At 40.9% G+C, this 25,769-nt stretch overlaps 1 protein-coding gene across 1 annotated transcript in view; it reads left to right on the top strand.

The window, feature by feature from the left end:
* Positions 1-25,769, top strand: part of lrp1bb (low density lipoprotein receptor-related protein 1Bb) — a 217,218-nt gene that overhangs the window by 36,569 nt on the left and 154,880 nt on the right. Inside the window, 8 exon segments of the mRNA XM_061842266.1 lie at positions 1,698-1,826; positions 4,371-4,628; positions 7,899-8,061; positions 16,789-17,011; positions 17,829-18,030; positions 19,112-19,255; positions 21,435-21,671; positions 21,908-22,088. Of these exon segments, the coding sequence (XP_061698250.1) occupies positions 1,698-1,826; positions 4,371-4,628; positions 7,899-8,061; positions 16,789-17,011; positions 17,829-18,030; positions 19,112-19,255; positions 21,435-21,671; positions 21,908-22,088 (1,537 nt within the window).

Raw genomic sequence — 25,769 nt, 5'->3', positions numbered from 1 at the left:
GTATATGCCAGGCCTTAAGTGTTGTTGTCGCAAAAAGAAAAACAGAATAGGAAGCATGCGCGATGTAAAAATAAAACAATGGAATGGAATGTGCAGCAAGCAGTAAAAAAGACATTGACGTGGACTGAGGAGGAGCTGGAATGGAAGGTAACGACCATCAAGCACGATAATCCACCAATGTTGTTTTAAATCAAACTGGTGGCCCGCGGGCTATTTGCAGCCCCCAAGATGATATTTTGCAGCGGCCACCTTACGATCACAGTTAAATGATAGTGTGGCCCTGATGTTTTATATGAATGGCACTACTGCAGTGTTGTGTACAGGGCTGACGAACCTACCAATCACGGTGGGGTTGTGGCTCTCAGGGGCGTGGCAGGGACCAGGCTTGATGCAAGCAGACAAACATTTTTCATTGAGTGAAAGTTACAGTGATTGGTCTTGCCATGGACAGTTTATTAGTAGTTTTTCCACACAACCTGTAAAACAAACAAAGCAAATTTATTTGTATAGCGCATTTCATACACGAGGTAACTCAATGTGCTTTACATGATTAAAAGCATTTGAATACAAGGAGTTAAAACATTTAAAGCGGGATAAAAATAATAAAAATGGCAAACGAAATATATATTTTTTAAAAAAGACAATTAAAACAGCATACAGTGCAAATAATTTTACTAAAAAGTGAATAAACTCTAAAAAGCATGAGAAAAAATAAGTTTTCAACCTGGATTTAATATCATTCCACCAGCTTCCTTGCTTATCTTATTTTGTGCAAAAAAAAAAAAAATTAAAAAGACGTTTTTTAAAATTTCTCATTTAAATTGCATGCGTACGTGTCGAGACTGTGGCCCAGCCCCAGCTAGAATGCGCCCATAGCGGCCCCCAATGTGAATTGAGTTTAAGACCACTGTTTTAAAATGTTGGCAGTGTTTGAGCGTGGTCACACAAAATTTGGGACAACCTCAACATGTCTCAAGAAAGGCGGCTCCACATGGTGGAAATAATAAGAAAGACTTTCCGGATACACTGGAATGGGTTTTTGCGTTGAAGACTCCTAATAGTGGAATGCCAGGGTGTGTGAAATGTCTCACTCACTGTTGTGTCAGAAGCAATATCACGGTCTGTCAAGTGTTATATGTACTTTGCCATGAATGTGAATCGTTTGTATCCTAGATTAAGTAATACACCACCATCACTGGATTCTGTATAAAAGAGGTCATTTGTCACTACTGATTTGGTGCGAGAGGAAGCTTACTGCCACATGACCAAAGTGTTTTTCAAACAAATATTCATTGTTATTATGACTTGACTCCTGCATTAGTATAGGCTGATGAGCGACTCTGCTGCGTTCCAGTTTGCGGACTATTTCGGCTGAGTGGAACAAATTTAGGAATTGAGATTCTACCATAGTATAATTACCGGTAAACCACAGTTGTGACACATAACAGACATTAACACTCAAAAACCAAAACCTTTATATACACTTAGAACTTACAAAATCCACAAAGACACAGAACAAACTCTCCACACGATGTAATTACGCGATCAATGCACCGACCCAAATATTGTTCCTTGGTCGTACAATTGTTTGCCCTAAGAGGCTGTATGGCTGTAGCAAGTATACTTTACGCATTTTGCGTCATCTTGCAGTATACTCAGTGTGTTCCCACTGACTCTGTACTTTCATCCCCCCTTAGACCATGATGAATGTGCCCAGTATGGCTCATGCAGCCAAATGTGCAAGAACACCTATGGGTCATACAGCTGCAGCTGCGCAGAAGGATACGTCCTGCAGCCTGATAAGACATCGTGCAAAGCCAAACAAGGTGAGTTTGCATCAGGGAATGGCCCCATCGTCATCGTCCCGTATGGATGTATCTTCTCGCATAATAATGCCCTTATCGTATATTCCCTGCTCCTGAGGTTGTTGGAGCAAGATGAATGTGGTTTGGCTCTGACTACATCTATCACCCACGTGGGAATTTAGTAGATGTGGTCAGGCCAGGATAATGATAAAATTAATAAGCACGAGGGAAGTGGGAGCAGTCTAGAGAGTTTAATACCGAGACAATGCCCGCCGTAACCCTGATTTATGTTAATACCAGATTGTAGTAGCTAATATACCCAAATGAATTAAAAAGGCTCACTTGGAAGTAACACAACCTACATAGATGTTATTTTTAGGTGGTCGATCATCAGTGAGTAAAAAATTATATATTTACTATATTTGAGCAACACATATTACAGTTGTGAGCTGACCCATTTTGTATTTATTGTTTTCTCAATGGCATATATATTGAAAATGACTCGATGCACAGCACCAAGTAGGGGAGAACACCACTGTTGCTGCATTTAATCAATATGACTGGTGTCCTACCAGGAATAAACTGAATATGATTACCTATAAACTTATGTGAACCCAATGCTTGGCTGCATTAATATTAATTTAGTGTAGAGGGATAGTGGTACGGTGATAACTATGGGTTTACCATTACTTGCGAGAACTCATGAATATAAATTTAGTGATAGAGCTCTGCGGGGCTAGTAGATGAGCAGCGGCAGGGCATTAAAAAAACATAATTTAAGATTGAAGGTACAACTCTCCAGTATAATTTAAGAATGAACCTTGATCCAATCTTCCTTCATTTGGTTCAGAGTGAATTGAAGTATTTCATCTTCACCCCCAACATACAGCTCTGAAACCAGATTGATGGTTAATATACAGTATCGGCTAAATAATAATATAGCACTTCTCCACATTATTAAAATGAAAGTGAGGTAATTTGATTTATTGATGCTTTTTTATTTTTTATTTATATTTTCTTCTCTTGGAAAAAACACGTCTTTATTCAGACGGATTTATTAGAAATTATGGAGGGGTCTGAAATCTTCATCGTAGGTGCATGTCCACTGTGAGGGAGATAATCTAAAAAGAAAAATCCAGAAATCACAATGTATGATTTTTTTTCAATGATTTATATGTGTGATACAGCTGCAAATAAGTATTTCAACACCTGTCTACCAACTACAATTCTGGCCCTCAAAGACCTGTTAGTCCACCTTTAAAAGTCCACCTCCACTCCATGTATTATAGTGAATCCGATGAACCTGTATGAGGTCTTTAGCTGCATAAAGACAACTGCCACCCCATGCAACCAGTAAGACTCAAACTTGTATCTTGACCAAGACCAAAGAGCTGTCCAAAGACACCAGAGACAAAATTGTACCACTCCACAGACCAAAATGAAACTTTTTGGACATAATTCCACTAACTGTGTTTGGAGGAAGACGAATAATGAGTTCCATCCCAAGAACACCATCCCTACTGTGAAGAATGGGGGTAGTAGCATCATGCTTTGGGAGTGTTTTCCTGCACATGGGACAGGATGACTGCCCTGTATTAAGTAGAGGAAAACCCCCACCATGAATTTGAGATTTTGGGAAACAACCTCTTTCCCTCAGGAAGAGCATTGAAAATGGGTCGTGGCTGGGTCTTTCAACATGACCTGAACCACACAGCCAGGAAAACGACGGAGTGACTCCATAAGAAGCATATCAAGGTTCTGGCGTGGCCTTGCCAGTCTCCAGACCTAAACCCAATAGAAAATCTTTGGAGGGAGCTGAAACTCCGTGTTTCTCAGCAACAGCCCAGAAACTTGTCTGATCTAGAGAAGATCTGCATGGAGGAGTGGGCCAAAATCCCTCCTGCAGTGTGTGCAAACCTGGTGAACAACTACAGGAAACGTTTGACCTCTATAATTGCAGACAAAGGCTACTGTAACCAATATTAACATTGGTTTTCTCAGGTGTCCAAATACTTATTTGCAGCTTTATCACACAAATAAATCTTTATAAATTCATACATTGTGATTTCTGGATTTTCATTTTTATACTACAGTTATCTCTCTCGCAGTGGACATGCACCTCGGATGAAAATTTCAGACCCCTCCATGATTTCTAATTGGGAGAACTTGCAATATAGCAGAGTGTTCAAATACTTATTTTCTTCACTCTAAACGTTCACACCAGTGAGGACAAGGCTCATAACTCCCACGCCACAAAAATGCAATACAATTTTATTGTATTAAAAAAAAAGACAAAGACTCCTCTGAAGGCAGCCTTTTTACACAGTGTGCCACTGTGTGAGTAAAGACAATGCATGCTTGATTAACGATGTCACTGCCACTATTGTTGCAGCATTACCTTTGCACATTTCATTGTCTGATGCTGTTCAATGCACTTCTTTGATTTGGTCCGTTATTGTCAATGCGTCTCTCTAGTCCATTTCCGCCGACTGGTCTGAGCCCTCCTTGACGTTTCAACAGAAGAACAAATGATTTAAAGCACATTTCTTTCTGTATCTCTACTAGATCGTGGCGACAGGCATCCTGTGCTCCTCATGGGAGGATCAGATCGTATTGTCATCACCCATCTAAATGGAACGGGCTTTCTGCCCTTGAGATCTCTCAGTGTAAATGGAAGTCTGGCATTGGATTTCCAGCACAGTCAGGAGAAGGTTTGCTGGGTTCTGTCCAAAGAGTCCTCTGGGCAACTCCGCTGTGCTGAAATGCGCAATCTACGCAGGCTCACACGAGAAAAGGAAATAACAACACAAAAACACTTGCACAGTATGTTTCTTTATGTACTTTGCTTTAACTGTACTAATTACTACTAATCAGATTAAGTAAAAGTAACATCCGTATTTCAGATTTTGCATTTGCACCACCCACAGCCTCCTATCAATGGAATACAAATTATCTCATCTTCAAACCTATCCATTATCTTGTCCTTCTGGGGAAAATCGAGGAAGTTTCTGTTTGGATTAGAAACAGTTGAAATAGTCACAAACACAGGTGCAAACACTACTACAGGTTTGAAAAAAAACATCAACATTCAGTAAAAAGAAGAAATGCAAAAAACTTTCTAGGAATAGCGCACTTCTAATTCTTCAAGATAATGAATACTCCATCTGCTCAACAATAAAGGTTTTGATAACATTTTGCTTAGTGTGATGCACATCATTCAAGTACCATGATAGATTTCTTATTTATTAAATATATATTAATAAGGTGTAACTGATGATGTAGTGGTACACACGCCTGCCTTTTGTGCAGGCAGCGTGGGATCCATTCCCGCTCAGTGATGGTGTCGGTGTCTGTCCTGCGACTGGCTTCCGACCAGTTTGGGGTGTAGTCTGCCGCCCAAAGTTAGCTGGGATAGGCTCCAGCTCTGTCCCCGGATAAATGCAGAGGGGTTGCGTCAGGTCGGGCATCCGGTGTAAAGTCTGTGCCAAACAAACATGAGCATTCATCTGAGATGACAGAAGACGAAAGAAGTACATATATATTCATAAGGTGTCACAAAAGTTCCTTCTCGCTTCTTTTTTTTTCCAGTTTTGTTTTAGATGTAATTCAGGCAGTTGTGAGACCATCACTGTTTGCAAGCACATACCCGTGGCTCAGCAATTTGCACTGGAGCAGCGTTGTAAAATTGCCACCTGGCAAGAAGTTTTTCTGTCCCCAACTGCAATTCAGTGCCAGGTTGAGAAGCCATAAGGCCGTTACAGTGCTCCAATGGGTAGTACAATTTACTGTACGTCATCCATGGTAATTTTTGATCTGCTCTTGACACATCACACTGCAGAACACTACTAGCAGGTGCCCATGCAAAGCCAGAGGACTTCCAAAAGGCTGCGCTGGAACTGTCGATTTAAAGTTGAAGTGGGGGATGCATCAAAAAGTGATAATGCGTTCGGATTATTGAAGATTCTATTCTTCAGCTTGAAGCCTTTGAATAACCTCAAGAAATGTAATTTTGCAACGCCACTCCAGTGTCAACTGGTGAGCTGTGAGCAAGTCCGTTATGTACAGTACTGACAAAAACCGAAAATGCTAATGGTGTCAATTCCGTCTGAATGATACCTTAAACAAAATAGGGGGTAATTAACTACATCTTGGGACTTTCGAGACATCCTGTATTGAAGGAGCAGCTTTTGATCCATTACTAACATCCATTATGACACTATAGCCGCTGCTATGGAGGAGAATAAAATACATCAGAAGCATCTCCAACATACAGAGCCCCTAAAGGGACATTGAAAAAAATAAAAATAAATAACTGGTTTGTCATTGTAATGAGTAACTTTCTCATTGTAATGAATAACTTTCTCATTGTAATGAATAACTAGTCCATTGCATGTGTGCATGTATAAAAGACCCTTATTCCTTATTCAGGAAGCTACCGCTACCAGGTAAATAAGCTACGAACCATAGGTAGCCGTTTTTTTCGACACTCTCATTGTTATGAATAACTTACTTATGAGTGACAATGAGTAACTTACTCATTGCAATGAGGAACTTACTCATTACTATAAGAAGGTTACTCATTACAATGAGAAGGTTACTCATTACAATGAGAAACCTTTTTTTTTTCCCAATGTCCCTTTAGGGGCTCCCTACCAACACGAATGGATTCATTTATATGTACTATTGTACTATATGCTAGTGTATTGCAGGTGGATTGGAATATTTATTTTTAAAAACTGAAACATAATGTCCAATTACCACACAATCCCTCAACTATCATTTGAATGTGACCAAATGAGACTTATTGAAAGTTATTTATTTGTATAATAAAGCTGAAAAACAAACAAACAAAAATGAGAACCAAACACACCAAGCACAAGGAAGTTATTTAGGAAGAAAAGATAAATTGGCGCACATCCATCATGTGTAACACATTAGAGGACTGCCTGACCCAATTTTTCATTCATTCAAAGGCGCCCCTGTGTTCAAAATGGGGATCCAATAAGGCTTTTCCAAACAGCAAGTTGATGAGGTCACACCACACGCCCGGAGAGGCTGCAATTTTTTTCTCTCCGACACCGCAGAGCCACAGTAAAGCCGTGCAGCCGAGCTCAGTCCGTTTCATGTACATATCGCACTTTTTGTTCACATTTACTGCTGCTTTTCTGATGAATTATTAATACCACGTTTATCACAATGTTTTATTTCCTGCAGCAAACATTACACCATATTTAGTGTTTCTTGGATTGCAAATGAGTGATTATTGTTAATTATTGATTTATTACCGCATCTCTCGTCATATATACATAAACTGTGTAATGGGTAGCCCAACAATTTTATTTATTACAAAGTATTACTGTGACAGTTGCTTACATTTATCCATGAAAAATTTCAAGTTGAAACATTTATACATTTTCAGCGATATTTCTTGTGAACTAATCAGCTTTGAGTGTGCCAACAATTGCACGAGAATGATTGACATTTCATCTGGCACGGCTTTTGTTTCTGATTGGTTGTTTTTCCTCTGTTCCAAGGTGATTTCTTGGAAATCCAATTAGAGGCGCACACCATTTAACCAGAAAGGGCAGTTTTGGATATTATGACCAAAAGTGTTTTTTTTTTTTTTTTTTGCCAGGGTTCGGGGGGTGTCGAGGTGCAATTTTAAATCCAAATTTATTCACCCGGATGTTCGAACACCCTTGTAGTTATTCCACGTGATCTGGTTTCCGCATTTGCACTCTGATAAGAGCGTTTGCAATGTAAATTTAATTTGACAAAATCAGTTTGCCTGTATGCGAATGTAATCTTGAGGCAGTACCCACCATCCAAAACCCGATATTGCCTTTCAAGACAATCTCCTCCCCGACGAAAGATTTCTTAACCACCAGCGCCGTGGGCACTTTGAGTGCAACCACTCAGCGCTCTAAATGCACAAATGGGCTATGCTTTGAATTCAGAACGTGGCAATTTTGTATGCAGAATGGACAAATAATGTGTGAAAAGGGGGACGTTTTAGTGACATTATAAAGCATGACATACGGTTCTAGCTGCTCCGGGAAGTTGTATTTTACAGCTATTTTCTTTTAATTACAGATGCTGAGCACATGGCTATCGACTGGCTGACGGGCAACTTCTATTTTGTTGACCGGGTCACCGACAAGATATTTGTGTGTGACCAGAGTGGCGACACTTGTGTGACTCTCCTCCAGCTGGACTTGCTGAATCCTAAAGGAATCGCTCTGGATCCTCTCACTGGGTGAGTGTCACCACGCCTGTTTATTAAAGCGTCTCAGAAAGCCCCTCTAGCTCATTTATGATCACGGTTTTTTTTAACTCTCCATCCATTTTCTGAGCCGCTTATCCTCACGAGCGTCGCCGCTTATCCTCACAAGGGTAGCGGCAGTGCTGGAGCCAATCCCAGCTGTCATTGGGCAGGAGGCGGGGTACACCCTGAACTTGGTTGCCAACAAATCCCAGGTCACGTGGAGTCTGACAACAGTCCCACTCACAGTCACACCTAGGAGCAATTTAGAATCTCTAATTAAAGCATATTTTGGGGATGTGGGAGGAAACCGGAGTGCCCAGAGAAAACCCACGCAGGCACAGCGAAAACATGCAAGCTCCACACAGGCGGGGCCAGGATTGAACCCCAGTCCTCAGAACTGTGAGCCCAACGCTCAACAGCTGCTCCACCATGCTGCTGAGGGAAATTATAGAAGAAGAAAATACTATGCAACAAAGGAGTTTTCTAAAGAATAAGTGAGTTCGAATGAAGGAATTTCAGTTAGTCACTGTCCTGGTAAGCAGTTCAGTTTTGGCGGGTTGCTGGTGATGGTTTTGCTGTCTAGACATAAATTTGCAGTCACAGTTGTCACCTTAAATCTTTTGTGAGGAAATTCAGCAGGCAGGATTTTCAGTTTGAGGGGAAAAAGAATTGTGCAACTGTGCTTTTTTTTTTTGGTCACATGAACGAAACTTGTTACCATGTAAAACAACAGCGAAGGGGGGAAAAAAGCAAATAAAACGTACTTTTTGGTTGTGGGGAGGGCATTGTATGTATGTATGATTTTTTTAACGGTTTATTTGTGTGATACAGCTGCAAATAAGTACTTGAACACCTGCAATTATAGAGGTCAAACGTTTCCTGTAGTTGTTCACCAGGTTTGCACACACTGCAGGAAGGATTTTGGCGCACACAGATCTTCTCTAGATCAGACAAGTTTCTGGGCTGTTGCTGAGAAACACTGAGTTTCAGCTCCCTCCAAAGATTTTCTATTTTGTTTCGGTCTGGAGACTGGCTAGGCCACGCCCGAACCTTGATATGCTTCTTACGTAGCTACTCCTTGGTTTTCCTGGCTGTGTGCTCCGGGTCATTGTCATGTTGTCATTTTCAAATACTTATTTGCAGCTGTATCACACAAATTAATCATTAAAAAAAATCATACATTGTTATTTCTGGATTTTTCTTTTTAGATTATCTCTCTCTCAGTGGACATGCACCTACGATGAAAATTTCAGACCCCTCCATGATTTCTAAGTTGGAGAACTTCAATACAGCAGACTGTTCAAATACTTCGTTTTTTCACTGTACTCCATGATTTGTCTCATCTTTTCTAACAATCTTTACACACTTTCTACTACCTACCACAACACATCCTCTTTTTATACCATAAATATATATAAATATAAATATATATTGGTTTGAGACTTGACTAACTTCCAACATGTTGGCATTTCTTTCCCTCATACCCAACACGTCAAACCGAGAGTGACACCCTGTGTCAGTCACAGCTGTGCTTTTCTAAAATCAAAAGCTTTCCTAACCCAACATTAGACTCTGCAAGGGATCTTTTAGCTATCAAAGACAAACTGGACGAGATCCTTTCTCTTTACGATCATGTATCTACATATCAGTGTCAGTAAACAGTTGATGAATACATTGTAAACGTGCACGGCAGTGAATGACTTCAGTTTGGCCGATGACAGAATAATTTGGCAGTGCCTTCTCTTTATGTGCAAACCATTAACCGTGTATCTTGGGAGTTGAGAGCATGTGCCTGTGGATTCGCTCAACCACCATGCAAGCGTCCAACGGCAGGACAGGAGTGTCTGTAAGACATGACAGGACACCGTACTTTTGTTAAGAGAAAAAAAAGACAAGTGAGGACACGAGTCGCTTGGCTGACAATAAATTCCAATTCATATACATTAAAATGGATATTTCGAAATAAGCTAGCGCCACTTTGCCTGACCTTGTGATATAAATAATGCACTGTATCATTGCAGTGTCACAGTATTCTTATACATTGGTGTCTTGACGTACGAGTCACCAACATGATTATTTGAAATCTTTTAGCTGATGTTTTCTGTTGTTTTTTGAGTGCCAATGTCTGCTCCCCGTAGCTGAAGTGGAACAGCTGCCAGTGCTCAGAAACGTCTTGGTGGTTTGTGGGTTGCTGATCACTTATTTGTCAGTTCATCCCCCTTGGAATTGAGTTTGCTCACCGTGGGCTTTGGGTGAAGCGGACATCTTTGAGCATGACATGATTTTGGATTGATTCACGTCAAGGCTGCGGGCTGCCATGGAAACTCCGACCTCATTCTTTCAGTCAGCTTCAGATCGTTACCCTGGGTGAATGTTGGCCCGTATATCATCGAGAAAATTGGGAGAGTCACCTTTGCATGTATTGACCGTGTCCTTGTTTCTTACGAGTGAAGTCTCTAGACACACTTCATGGAAATGAACTTCCTACTGGTTTTAGAGTAAAATAAATAAAGCTTAAACTTTCACAAAATAGACACTGACACAAGCAAATGAAACTGTTGTTGAAGGGATCTTGAAGGAGTCCTTCAACATGACACATTTGGTCACCAAACTCTTTTAAGCAGCTTATGAGTGAGGAGAATACATTTGTCATTTTGTTTGCAACTGGAGAAAAAGAAACAATTCAATTACCACTTCTTCTGATATCTTGTTCATGCAACACACTGTTGTCGCTCATTGCAGAAATGTTTGTTATATTGTTTTTACAGTGTTGCGCCGGTCTCTTATGATAGGTTTTGTTGCCAAAACGCTGTGCAATGTCATGTCTGTGCAAGGTGGGTCCACCCAAATTGGAGAGAGTTCAATTTGGACAGCAGCGCGCTGTTATGACTGACCCCCCCATCCAATAGGAGAGGTGGTAACAAACTGATTTCAAAGCCTTTGCGCTATATCTCTAAACTAGTGAGAAAAGGCACCAGGCTGCTACCTATTCGGTAGCATAGCAACCAATGCCGAAAATGGAGATCCTGGGCGTTCCTGGTTCCTTCCTTGCATTGAACGCCACAAAAATAGTTTGCGGTTGGACACTCTAAATTGCCTCTAGGTGTGATTGTGAGTGCGGCTGTTTGTCTCAATTTGCCCTGCGTTTGGCTGGGAACCAGTTCAGGGTGTACCCTGCCTCCTGCCTGTTGACAGCTGGAATAGGCTCCAGAACTCCCCACGACCTCCTTGAGGATAAGAGGCAAAGAAAATGGTTTGATGTTTGAGTTGGCCGGAATTACAATATATCTTATTTACCAACCATCGTTCTTTGATAAATTCATGGTTACTTTTCAGCCAGTTTACAAAATGACTCTCTCTCCTTAACCATGCAATGTTAATGTCATGGTTATAAACAAATGTGCGGATATTTTGTTTTCCAGCTATATATTACTGAACAATAAAATAGCTTGCATTTCAAAACACAGCTGCAACAACTGCAGTGATACTGTGAAACCACAATATTTTTGCTCAAGGTTATCATACTGAAGATGAGTGTAAATGCGACATGCGAGCGGTTCTCTTGCCAAAAGTCAGCAGACGCTTCGCAGCATCCAGTCTTGTACTCAGTTTACCACGCCGGTCAATGTTAATTGTGGACATGGTTAAGAGTTCATTTTGATGGTCGCACTCAGGTTTCCGTTCAACTAGTCTGGGCGACACAAGGCTGCTACGATTGTGAATTTGGGCCAAATATTATCTTTGTCTGAGTCTTGGGCTTAGATAAGTGAGATAATTGAGCACATAGAGTATGCTGTATAACACCTGCTTTCTTTGTGAAACGAATTGTCTCTTTTTCTTGAATTGATTTAATCGCCCCTCCCTCTCAGTATTAGAGGTACTTATTGGTTTGGCTCCTCTGTGGATTCTGCTTTCACGCTCTGAGGTTTTCAGCTTTTTAAAGTGTCCAACAATTACAGTTGAAATAATGGAAAAGTGCTCTTTTTGTGTTTTTAGTAGCTCCAGGTATTCAAGCTGCTCTGTGGGTAGCGTTATTGAGCATTTATGGTGCGCTCAAAAATGCTGCTATTTATGCAATAATTACAAGTCTTTTGCTTTTGTTGTTCAGGTCTTTTTCTTTTGTTTTGCTTGACCATTCATGTCATATCTGTTTGGACGCTAAGATTGCTAAGAATGGCAAGAACACAGTACATAAATAATAATAATGAAATGGTGAACTTTTTGGAGGATAAGAGTTTGTCAAAAAATACTGAAGACTGTCATCATTAGTAAGTATGTCTTAAAAATACAATGGATTCTTTTATTTAGATGGAATTAATCTATGTGCTCCAACAGATGAACGACTTCCTGAGTTTAATATACTGTAAATGCTCATAGCAATTGTGAGTCTCAGTTCATGTTTGTCACCGAAGTCAACAAATGACCTTCTGGTGTCAAGTGAATTAGGAATAGCAATATACCATCTTTGGTATGAGTGCCAATGTTATACGTCAGGTAAAAATGGTCCGATATCACAACACCCTTCGTCAGCGTGTTATACATATGCTATGGTGTCCTGCATGAGCGTGCGATGTGCAGTTTGGCAGATACCGAACAGGATCAGTCCTGTTCATTCTATCAGTATTGATGAATACTCAAATGTTAAGTTAAGAGTGATTTTTTTCTCACTCTTTTTTCCCTTAGAAAAATTGTTGAAATGATAATCAGGAATATTTACAATCAAATAGCATGTCATATTGAATTGAGTCCACAGTGAGGACATCCCAGCCATGGACTCCTTGGCTTTCATGTGGAACATGACAACAACCAATCAGGAAGCATTTTAGAGTAACAGCTGACTCAATGGATGTACTGTCAGTTTTTTAAATTGTGTTTCTGTAATATTTCATCATCAGAATAACAATGAGGTTTCCTATTATTATCGTGGGGTTTTTTTTGGAAGTGGAAAACACCATTTGTAGCAGCTCGTCTCGTGTTCCAATTCACATTGTAGGAGGTTATCCCAGCCCATCCATCACTGAATATTAGCAGTAACAATTGCATGTGAAAGCAAGACACTTGGTTAGTTCCACCTCATAAATGTAAAACAAATATTCACTTAATCTATTTGAGTTCCTTAAATCATGAGATGCTTCACCCCACTAGGTGATTTATTTTGTAATGGATGGGCCCTCTCAGTGGGCGCCCCCTTATTCTAGCTTCCACACTACGAGTCGACAGCTGCCAGTGTTTGTGCAAGGTACCTAAACCAGCACTCTGACATTTGTAATTCTACATTTCCATTACATCCAGCCACATTGTCTCTATGCCACATTTGTCTTTGTGTAATAAAAGACACCAACTTATTCAGGGTTCTATTGTATTTTTCTCATGCAAGACCATTTTAGATGGTGTGACCTCTGGGAGCTTATTTGTCTCCCAGCCTCCTTGACAACATCAGATGAACTTTATGTGATAAGTTCAAGCCGTCTTATTGGTCGTTTGCTATTCTTTCCTCATCTTCAAAACACTACCGACCACTGTATTTCTTTATGCTTCTTATTTCCCCCTGTACCTTCCTCAGGAAAAGGGGGTTAAGGACAATCTTAGATCCGATGTTAAATATGAGAAAAAAAATTGTACAGTCATTTATGCACTTTCTTCTGACTCGCGCTTATTGGTACGAGTCTTCAGAAACATTAGTCCATCTAGAAAAATTATTAAAAAAATCCTTCAATGTTGCTTCATAACATCAATATAAACGTATACATGGTTATGATTTCAAAATCTGTGATACCATGAGACCACGGCAAATGAACTGCGATATGCTGAGGACTGCTTCAATTTTTTATTTTGTTTGTTTCTGTTACCTGTCCTTTTTAGGGCCACAATAGTAGATCTGGAAACCTTTTGTCTTTTTGTTGTGCAACAGGGTAGATTTGAAATATGTCCTCTGCTTATGTTTGTTGAAAATGCAGCCAGACAGAAAAGGATACAAGGGGACAAACAGAGGGATAGAAGAGACAAGGGGAATGCGGGTACAAATGACAGTAGAAAAACACTTACTAGCTATTCTATTTGACCACAACTAAGCTTACTAAAGTCCCAACAACTGATAGGGAGTCAAGCCAAGAGAATTATGATAACCCGTCACTCTGCTTATTACTATGATGACCATACTGGTCACCCTGACCAGAAACTGTTATCCCTGTTCTGTGATCTTTTGTCTTGGGGTGTCGTGCACTGAAATTGGGGTGACTGTTGTTCATAGAGCAGTGATGACTCACAACTATCTCCCCATCCCAGGCCAACCGGCTCCCCAAAGGATGTGTGACTGCATGTGTTGCATTTAAGATCTATGGGGAAAAGAGCGGCATGCAGAGTACATTCCATGGTGCCAAAACACCTTGCTGAATGTCCTCCCGGCCAGATACTGCCCTCCACCCACTGATTGCTAAACGACATTTAGTCTGGAGAACCAGCAGGGCAGAGAAAACGTCCGACCAGACCCCCTACACAGATGTGCCAGGACCTGGCCCACCATCAGCCTCATTATTTCTTGTGCCACCCCCTCAGGGAACCCTAAATCAGATGTTAATGTACCCAATGTCGAAATATGTATAGTATTAGTGCTAAAAATTGGCAGTGTGTATGATTTTCGTTAGTATTTCAACATTGAGGTTTTATTGTTTTGACTCTATACAGTAGCTGCATACACTTAAAATGTATAATATATAAAACATATATCTGAAATGCCAGTGGGTGTGAATGTGCGTGCCAACGGTTGTTTGTTTTTATGTGCCCTGCGATTGGTGGGGACCAGTTCAGGGTGTACCCTACCTCTCACCCGAAGATAGCTGGGATAGGCTCCAGCACTCCTTTGACCCTTGTAAGGATAAGTGATACAGAAAATAGATGGATTGAAATGTAGTGATTGAGGAGGTTTCCTGAAAAATGCCATCAACCATTCAGAAATTAGATGATGAAATTAGATTAAATGCAGAACACTTTCCACTCCATTTTTTTTTTTCCTTAAAAATGTCTTGATTTGGTTTGACTACTAGAGTGCATAGTGGAAGATAGACTTCATAGTTGAAGATAAAAAAAAAAGACCACCACAAACAGTCAATAATATTCAGTTGATAGGAGTGTCATCTTGAATATCACTAATCTTCAAGCAACACCCTTCTTTATGGAATCAGGACATTTTCCAACAATGTGCAAATTAGTATGACACTGGTGATGCACAGAAAAAGCCGATTGCATCTTGGAATGTGATTCCATGGACATGAAACTTAGATGAACTTGTAAGAAGGATGAAAGGTACACTTTGAAGTACAAAGAACACTTGTAGAAGATAAGGGGCAGTTTGTGGTTTAAAGTTTAAACGTAGTGGTGGCAGTGTTAAGGCATGATCAAGTAGTACTAAGTACGAATGGCCTTCACGTTTGTCATAAGAGGCTGCTTGTAGAAACGTTTGACACATTGGTTCTGTTATTTCCTTAAGTGGTCTTGTAAGACAGACTTTGCCGAGCTTGACAAATAGTGGTCTTGTGGGACTCATTAAGGAGATTTTTCCATGTGGCCATGAACATAAAAGCTGGTCAATGAGGTTACATTGTCTTGGTGCAAGAGTCTGATGTGCAACTCTCATTGTGGTTATTCATCGAGTCTAATTAGCATCTGTGCTGCTCCATATGTGATTTATTGTGAAGGCAGTAGATGCAGCGCACTTGTTAGTATTGCTTGTCTTTACAAAATGAGCTTGAAAGAAATTATATGGATCAAATGCAGCTGCTCGCGTTGTTGATGATTGGTTTTATGAATGTTCATATGTTTTTTTTTTTTGAGAACAGGTGGAAACAAATGACAATCCATCCATCCATTTTCTTTGCCGCTTATCCTCACGGGGGTCGCAGGGAGTGCTGGAGCCTATCCCAGCTGTCAACGGTTAGGAGGCGGGATAGACCCTGAATTGGTTGCCAGCCAAACGCAGGGCACATCGAGACAAACAGCCACACTCACAATCGCACCTAGGGCCAATTTAGAGTCTCCAATTAATGTTGCATGATTTTAGGATGTGGGAGGAAACCGGAGTGCCCGGAGGAATTCCACGCAAGAACTGGGAGAACGTGCAAACTCCACACTGGATCGAACCCGGGATCTCAGAACTGTGCCAACGCTTTACCATCTTAGCCACTGTACCTCCACAAATGACAATGTCAAGCAAAAAAGATGGATCATTATCACCAGTTAGCCAAGTTGCACACACCAAAAGAAGACACAATAAATTAATCGTGATCCCCAAGTGGTTTATTTCTTTATTTCGATTTTATTAATTTATTAGTATGTCTTTATGAACTACAATAGTAGAGGCCCTGTAGCTCAGTGGTTAGAGCACTGGTTTGATAAACCAGGGGTTGTGCGTTCGTATCCCACTGGGGCCTCCACTCCCTGAGAAGGGTTGCGTCAGGAAGGGCATCCGGCGTAAAAATTGTGCCAAACATATGTGCGTTCATCTGAGATGACACGCTGTGGCGACCCCGAAAGGGACAAGCCGAAAGAAACTTACTATGAAGTACAATAGTAAAAAATAAGTGGTGTTTTACTTACTGAAGACATCACACAGTTATTTATTTTTATTTTTTTATTTTTAGAAGGCTGGAACAAATGTTTGTCCTTTCACAGAACAAATTAAAATCTTATCACAAGGCTCGACTGTTCTTTACCTTTGTGCAGAATGATGTTCTTCACCGACTACGGGAACGTAGCCAAGGTTGAGCGCTGCAACATGGACGGCACCAACAGGACCCGGCTGGTGGATTATAAAATTGAGCAGCCCACAGCTGTGGCAGTGGATGTGGTCAAAAGGCTGGTGTATTGGGCAGATGCCTACCTGGATTACATCGATGTTGTGGATTACCAAGGCAAAAACCGACACAACATCTTCCAGGGAAGCCAGGTGAGTGACTGCGTTGTGCTTTAGCCCCATGTTATCACAGCAAGACAGGTGCATGCTACATTCTCTACGTGCGTCTCGCATAATTCCCTTCTCATGTTGACATAAAAGGTTCGACTCACAATAGGCAAGTTGATGAATACAAAATCTGTGGCAAATCTTTCAAATTAGCTCTTCAGCAGGATGTTATCACAGATTGTGGCCATTTATTAAAATAGAATTTCAGGTAACGTGATCTACGGTCTATATTCACACAAGAATTCTCTGTAACTCATGAACAGGACTATATTCAGACCCCGGCTCTCAAAGCGCACCCTCAACCCAAGTGAGAAACTAGATAGAAGATAAAAGTTTAAGTTAAACTGTCAAAATTCTTTTCAATTTAAGGTTCCTGATTTTCAACCTTGACGATAATATACTGTACAGTACTTGTGCATGTGAAATGTGAAGTCCCAGCCCACTACCACTGAGAGAGCTGGAACAGTAATTTTGCTTATTTATTCAGACTCATGTTTCTCTGTGCCCCAGATGTCACATCAACCACCCCCAAAAGCCCCCCCGCCCTGAGTTTAACTTCACTTCCTGGGAACACCGCTCAGCCAGTCATGTCAATTTTCATATGTGTCAGCTTGCAAAATAAAGCATGGTTGCTGGGGTATTAGGCCCATGTTCAGTGTCTGGCCCTTTACAGGTGACCAGCTTCTCGGTCCAGTGTGTGGCCCCAGCGCCACCTTCCTCCCCCCACCCATTGAATGTTTGTGCAATTTTTTAATTCATTGTATATTCATAAAATGTTATTTGATCTCTCTTTCTTTTCCAGGTGTCAAATGTTTATGCATTAGCTCTGTTTGAGAACTTCCTGTATGCAGCTCAGTGTACCCACTCCGACCCTTCTAGAGGGACTTTCAGTGTGGCACTGCTTCAAATCCACAGGTTCAATGTCACAGCAGAGCTCAAGCCGCTTGCAAGTCTGGGAAATATGCAGTCCCTCCGTGTTTACCACAAACTCGCTCAACTCAAAGGTAAACCACATGTTTCTTATACTGTTGTGTGTGCTCGGAGTTGAACGACTTCAGATATTTTTCGAGAGTCCACACTAAGGTGACAAAAGTCAAGTCAACGCCGATCACTGTCATTTGTTGTGTGTAATGTACATTTTTAACCCAAAATTTATCAAAAGTCTATAGTGCAAACACAAGCTCGCTCACTGACTTTCGTCGCACTATACGGTTGCACTGGCCCCACTACTGACTCTCATCCAATCACATTTAGACACTTGCTTATCCAATCACATTCAGATACCTTTGCAGCTAAGCACAGAGTGGGTCACTACACTCACTCACTGCAGTATATACTTATATATAATTTTATTAAAAACTACATCAGGGGGGAATTTACCCAGGCAAATCTGCAGTTAAGTGGATTGTCGCAAAGGTTTCAGAAGTTCCAACTGTCTGTGGGGACATAGAAGTGTCTGTGTGTGATTTGTGACTGGATGAAGGAGTGAAGTGGAACAACTGGAAGAAGAGCCTGCTACGTAGCTGCGAAATAGAGGCTTGAGCGAAATAGTATTGGTTTACGATATTAACTGTTCATTTTCACAATAAAGAGATTATTGATCGACCACTGCCTGTCATCTAAACAGACGCTACAGTATATTGTATGTTTTGTCCTGTCACAGCAGGGCATTTGGTGAATGTGCTGACAGGTGATGTGAATAATTAGGCTCCCTGTCAGCAAGCGGATTAGCGGAGGTCTTTTTAGCTGGGCTTATGTAGCGTTTGTGCTTTTTTTATTCCATATTTGAGGACAGACTTGCATCTTTTGCAAGTGACAATGCTACTGCTGCGGCCACGTACCACATGCTTGCGTATTTTGCAAGAGACCTTGCTGATTTTGCGTCGACCAACCACATCTTGATTTCTGCAAGGTTCCTCTGCTGTTAATGTCAGAACATGATAGGTGATTAAATCGACTTGAAGCCAGAATCATCAATGCTGAGTTGTAAAGACGACGCATCGACTAGTCAATTCAAACCCTCATTGTGTGCACACAATAATATTTCATGGTCTTGCTATGATATTCACTGATTTTTGTCCACAGTTAAGTCTCATGCATGTGAAATGAATTCCTATGGAAAAATGGGTGGCTGCTCCCACATTTGTCTTCTGAGTGGCAGCTACAAGTCCAGAACGTGTCATTGTCGTCTCGGCTACAGCCTTGATTCCGATGGACAATCCTGCAAAAGTGAGTTTGTCCTCCTGTCAGATTATTCTTTGAAGCCTTTTTTCTTATTAAGATCTATCACTAACAGAGAAAATTGGGAGTGCTTGTAATGAATGTCTGAAAAGGACAACATAAGGTCATAATAGAGCAGACGGTGCATTATTCTGCCGCAGACTGACATTGATTAAGAAGGGTGCTGATGGACACAGATCACTTCAAAAACGATTTAATGCTATCATCACCTAGGCCTTTTGATTGATGATCGCAATCTAAGCTTTTAACTTTGTCTGCATTTGTTGACCAGGATGATCAATTCAGGAAGATTGTGAAGCTGACATTAAAATTAGTGGCTAAAATACATGTCAAAAATTGAGGGTCAAGCAAGTTACGGGTTGGTCAATAAAGTGTCAAGAGGTTTTATTTTCACACATTTGAGTTATTCCTTCGTCTGCGATATCTGGAATGTCACGCGTGACCAATTCAGGAAAACGTACTAGCGGAAGTCCAGTGTATCAGATTCAGAATCAGTATGAAGACAACACGCATTGAATTTGTCTGTGGTAGTTGGAGCCACCCTAGATGATGTTGATGTTTGGAGTGAAAGCAGGGAGCTGGTGGAGGAACAATTAGAAAGCTGAAGGCATGCACTGGAAGGGAGAGGAATGAAGATTAGCCAAAGTAAAACACAATATATGTGCGTGAAAGAGAGGGTTGGAGGGGGAAGTATGAGGCTACAGGAAGAAGAGATAGCAAGGCTGGACGACTTCAAATACTTGTGGTCAACAATACAGAGCAATGGTGAGTGTGGTAGAGAAGTGAAGAAACAGGTCCAAGCAGGTTGGGGGAAGGTCAACTGGTATGTTATGTGACAGAAGAGTCTCTGCTACGATGAAGGGCAAGGTTTATAAAACAGTGGTGAGGCCAGCCATGACGTACGGATTATAGATGGTGGGACTTAAGCAACAACAGGAAGTAGAACTGGAGGTGGCAGAAATGAAGATGCTGAGGTTCTCGCTCGGAGTGAGTTGGATGTTTTGGAGACAAGGTTCGAAAGAGCAGACTTCGATGGTTTGTACGTGTCCAGAGGCGAGAGAGTGAGTATTTTAGTAGAAGAGTGCTGAAGATTGAGCTGCCAGGCAAAAGAGGGAGAGGGAGACCAAAGAAATGGTTGATGGATGTTGTGAGGGAAGACATGAGGATGTTGGGTGTTAGAGAGGAAGATGCACGAGATAGGCTTAGATGGAAAAAGATGACATTCTGGTGGCGACCCCAAACGGGACAAGCTGAAAGGAAAAGAAGGAGAAGATACAAATGCAACATTAAAACGTTGGCTGATATCATCTTTGGTAGCTCTTGAAGACAATTTGTAGACATTTAAAGTTCCTATATGGGTGTGTTGTCCTGCAGGTCTCCTGTGATCTCGAAGGAAGTTCTTTCATCCGTTTTTCTGAATGGGGAAGTTCATTGTGCATATACTCAGTGACAGAGGATATTTTGGAAGAAGCTCTCTCTCTCTCTCTCTCTCTCTCTCTCTCTCTCTCTCTCTCGCTCTCTCTCTCTCTCTCTCTCTCTCTCTATCTCTGGAATTGCTTCCTACAGCAGTCACACAAAAGTTTGATATCTGGGTCTCTTGCAAGGGCTGTCTCCTAGGTCGTTGCTTTCTCCTTCGCAAAGTGATAAATTGAATGGAAGCGTGTGGTCCTCACTCCCAGCATTTTAGTCTCATGGGTTGGGACTGAGAGCAAGGAGAGATCTGCTTCACTCACTAAAAGCCCTCCTACATGCCTCCTCTCGCCTCTCCTGAGAATTGCAAAGGGTTTGAGAATGTAGAGCCCCCTATGCGGCTGGCAGGCCACAGAGGAGCTCCGTCAGCTTTCTTCTCTTCTCTTTTAGTCCTTTTATGCAGACTCTGTATTATTTTAGATCAGAGACAACGTTCATAGCCAAGGTAAGTATTTACCATTGTCTGTTTGCCTTGGCATTTGTTTTCTTGTACTGCCAGGCAACTTTTTATCTCAAGGATAACTGAGATTATTGTCATTAGCATCGGTCTTTGATTCCATGAAAGTAAACAGGGAGTTTTGGAGAACTGTGTGCCTGATGGATGAGCTGAATGCCAGGGTCAGCACTGACAAAACATGACAATTATTTTCCTATAAAAGTAAACAATGTCTCTTTTTTTTTTTTTTTTTTCTTCTAGAGCCCCAAAACAATCTCTTTCTGTTCTATGGTAAGGGGCGTCCTGGGGTCATCCAAGGTTTGGATATGAACGTTAAATCGAGCGACGAACATATGGTGCCAATTGAAGACTTGGTCAACCCCAGAGCTATTGACTATCATGCAGCATCAGGGCATATTTACTTTGCTGACACCACCAGTTTCCTCATTGGAAGGCAAAATATTGATGGAAGGAACAGGGAAACAATACTTAATGACGGTAAGTCACAAAATATTTACATTTCCTGTGTAGCCTGCATATAATACCACATTAGAATTTTTTATGACTCAACAATGAGGTGAATTCACTTTGTAAGCAATTAATCTTCTGAAACCGTTCAAAAGACACTACTCACAGACTGAAAACTATTTTTTCAGCTATCTGGTGAAGCTGTCAAATGCTATTGGACACTTGGTTATTTGAGTCAGAGTTTATAAATTATAATTCTGTTTTAGAACTCGATAATGTGGAAGGAATCTCAGTGGACTGGATTGGTAATAATTTGTACTGGACCAATGATGGCTACAGGAAGACAATCAGTGTTGCCAGGTTGCAGAGTGCCTCCGCAACCAGGAGAACCCTGTTGGAAGGGAACATGTCACACCCACGGGCCATTGTGGTTGACCCTCTAAACAGGTAAAGAAAGCTGTTTTGTCAAATATTTGAGCCTCTGAAACTCACATCAAAATCATCCCAACTGCCCAAGATTTGTGTCACACTTTTATTCATTGAAGCTTTTGTATTCTTGAGTCACAGATAGATCATTTATATCTGTTCAAGGAGATGAACCTCCTCTACCAGCTCGTTAACCACAATTAAACCACTTGATTACTTCTCCTGAAGCCCCAATATACATGAATTTCTTCGTAAATTGAGGCATGGTCTGTAAAACAAGCATAGATAATACTGTAATTACCCTTGCTATGGAACTCAAAGTTTTCAGACTCTAAATTGTCCGTTATTGTGAATCTGAGTGTGAGTCGTCCGTTCATATGTGCCCTGCAAATGGGTAGCAACCAGTTCAAGCTGTGCCTCACCACCTGCCCGAAGATTGCTGGGGTAGGATCCACCGCTCCCGTGACCCATGTGAGGATAAACGACCTTGAAAATGGATGGATAGTTGGATTAAATATCCTTGGACATGCATTATTTGCACAAACTTTAATTGCAAAATGAATAAGACTTTAAATATCCCGACAAGTTGTGTTCTTCAATTGTATCTTTAAAAAAATAACAGTATTAAGAAGATGCTCGTGATCAGGAGTTTATCTGTTTAATCTGTAACGTGATACCGTCAATGTGGATATAAATGCAGATGGCAAAAACAAACGGCTGTATCTAAAACAAATATATATAGTAGCTATGTCAAGCAACAAGTTCAAATTTGAATGCCTTATTTACATGACAGATTTAAAAATAAGAGTGTAAAGATCTATCAGTTTTACCGATGGATAAATAATTTGATGTTAATCCAAGTGACAGAATGCATGATTAATGATAGATAGATAGATAGATAGATAGATATAGATAGATAGATAGATAGATAGATAGATAGATAGATAGATAGATAGATAGATAGATAGATAGATATAGATAGATAGATAGATAGATAGATAGATAGAGATTCTTAACTCTATTCAATTTTAAACCAATACTTGCTTCAGTTTTCTCTGTAATATATCTTTGTTCAGAAGAAAGCCCTCTAAATTATTTTATCCAGTAGCCAAAGGATACTACCATTTAATAAAAAACAAAACATCACTATTATTCAAGAGTTCATCAGGTGGTTTGTTTCACTTGTAACCTGAACAAGGATTTTGACTGAACTGAATTTATTATTAATCTCCTTAAATTGTTTGGCCATCATTAATTAACAATGGGCTAAATACACTTCCTCACCAGAGTTACTGTTTGCTCGTTTCTATTGTTGTTGAAAAGAATGTCTAATGTGGGGATGCTGCAGAGCACTTGTTTCCCTCGTTCACACCAAGCTAAAGACTACATCCGCATCACAATGTTAATTACAAGGTGATTATATCAGTAAGCAAATCTCGAACTAGAAACCTCGACGTTGATTCTGCTGAATAAAATTGTATAATCCTATCATGCTATGTGTTTGGCCAGTAAATTTAACACCAGATTGTGTGGATCAAAGTTGTACCGTGTAATTCTGGTGGTCTGTTGTTGAGCAAGGCAGAATCTTGTCTTGGGGAAATGGGTCCTTTGAGCGTGGCGTTGTGGTTTGAACATGCTTCATTGCTGACAAGTTTAAAGTCAGAGGCAGGCGACTGCTAAAGCTGCTCATGCTGCTCAGTATTTGTTACACTCAGTTAGCACTAAGCGAACCAGGCATCTCTGGTAGGCCACGGTTGAGGAGTTATATTCCTTACACTCACAAGAAATAGTTTGAAAGAGATGAGACGAGGTGGATTATTCAAATTGAGCCCCCGTGGTTTCTACATCTGTCGGGTCTCTGTCTGTAGATTAAAAACAGCACTTCCTCAAAAAGAGGCTGTATAATAGATGGTGTACAGAAAATAGTTGTTCAAGACAAATTGATACATGGTAACTCCTTTTTTTGTAGCTCTTCATAGCAGAGCTCCCCGTTTTGCAATCCATTGTAGAACATTTGACTGTTCAAGACCCACATCATATTGTCCTTTGTCACAATCTAGTATAATCACTGAATCTACCAGAAGAAGGAGTAGACTGTTGTCTTTGAGAAGAAAAAAAAGTTGCTTCTTGATTTACCCGTTCGCACATGAGTTGGTTTCATCAAAAACAATGGTTTCGGTCCAAAAGCAGCAAAAATTTGCTTTGGGTGAAAAACACTGAAGGGTATAACACTGAATTTAAAGGGGATTTTGTTGTTGTTGTTGTTGTCTTAACGCTTCAAACAATACATTAACAAAAATCTACACTGAGAACCAAGTGCGAGCGCTGACATTCTCTGTCAGGGGCGTGGCCAGGCCACTGCCCCTCCTCCGGCAGCACCTCCTCACCTGTGCCTCATTGACACTAATTAGGCCTGGCATATAAACCTCGTATGTTGCATTGTTGGTGGCCATTTCGTTGTGTTTGACACCGCATCATTGTGTGTAAGAACACAAGCATTTTGTGAGTGTACAATATCTCCCTTGTTACAGCGTTTCTGTGCCACCTTAGTCAAGTATTGTTTTTGCTCATGTTCCAAGTTTTGCCTCGTAGTTATCGGACCTCGTTTCAGGATTTTTAGACCTTGCCTTTTTGCCACGTGTTTGTTGTGCGTCTGCCTTTTTGGACTGCTTACCTGTGTATCACGACAGAATTAAACTACCCTCGAAAATCATGTCCCTGTCTCGGAGTCCTGCATTTGGGTTCTACCCCGTGTCGCTTGCTCGTGACATTCTCAACCAATAATGACATGCTGCCTCTGTAAGCAGTCCACCACAGGTGCACATATGGACAACAAATGACATAAAATGACTCCCCTACAAAAAAAAAAAAAAAAAATGAACAAAAAGTGGCGTCACTGATGGTGTAGTGGTACACTCGCATGACTTTGGTGCAGGCAGCATGGGATTGAATCCTGCTCAGTGATTGTGTTGATATGTGCCCTGCGACTGAATGGTGACCGGTTCAGAGTGTAAGTCCGGCTTTCGCTCAATGTCAGCTGGGATAGGCTCCTGCTTTCTTGCGACCCTTTTGCGGATAAGCGGCTTGGAAAATACACACAGACATGGATGATCAAAAGGCGGAGTACTTTCAGAAAGTAATTGGAATAGTTACGCAGTCATATTTTGATCAACAGTAACTTGTATTTGTTGCAACTATGTTTCAATCTTCCTGAGACTGGATGTTGTACACTTTCACAATGTACTGACACCAATTTGCTCACTTTTGTTTTTGTGGATTTCATTCATAACAGGCACCATATGAAATAAGCGGTCAGTGTTGTATTCCGAAATCACAACAATGTAGTGTCCAAAATGCCGGCCTAATGTGAATGTGCACATATGCGTGTGCGCTTGTTTGTGTGAATCAAGTGCACTGAATGATTCATGGGGTCATCCAGATGACTTAGAAACTCAGACTGTCGTCATTCACTTCAATTTCAGATTCTCTTTCATCTTCCCTTAGCCATCCCTCTATCAGTGATGCAGTGATGAGAAGCAGGAGGCCACATGGCTCACTCACAAACGCTCAAAAGGAACAAATCTCCCGAGCATGCTACTCGAAAACAGATCACGTCAAATCGTTGACCCACTCCTGTTTCAAACACTACACGTCCGTAGTGAGTTCCAACGTTGCACAACCCGCGCCGAAAACTTTTGGGTC

This window comes from Syngnathoides biaculeatus, chromosome 14 (assembly GCF_019802595.1).
Source record: "Syngnathoides biaculeatus isolate LvHL_M chromosome 14, ASM1980259v1, whole genome shotgun sequence".
Taxonomy (NCBI): domain Eukaryota; kingdom Metazoa; phylum Chordata; class Actinopteri; order Syngnathiformes; family Syngnathidae; genus Syngnathoides; species Syngnathoides biaculeatus.
This window is presented reverse-complemented; position numbering and strand designations above follow the sequence as displayed.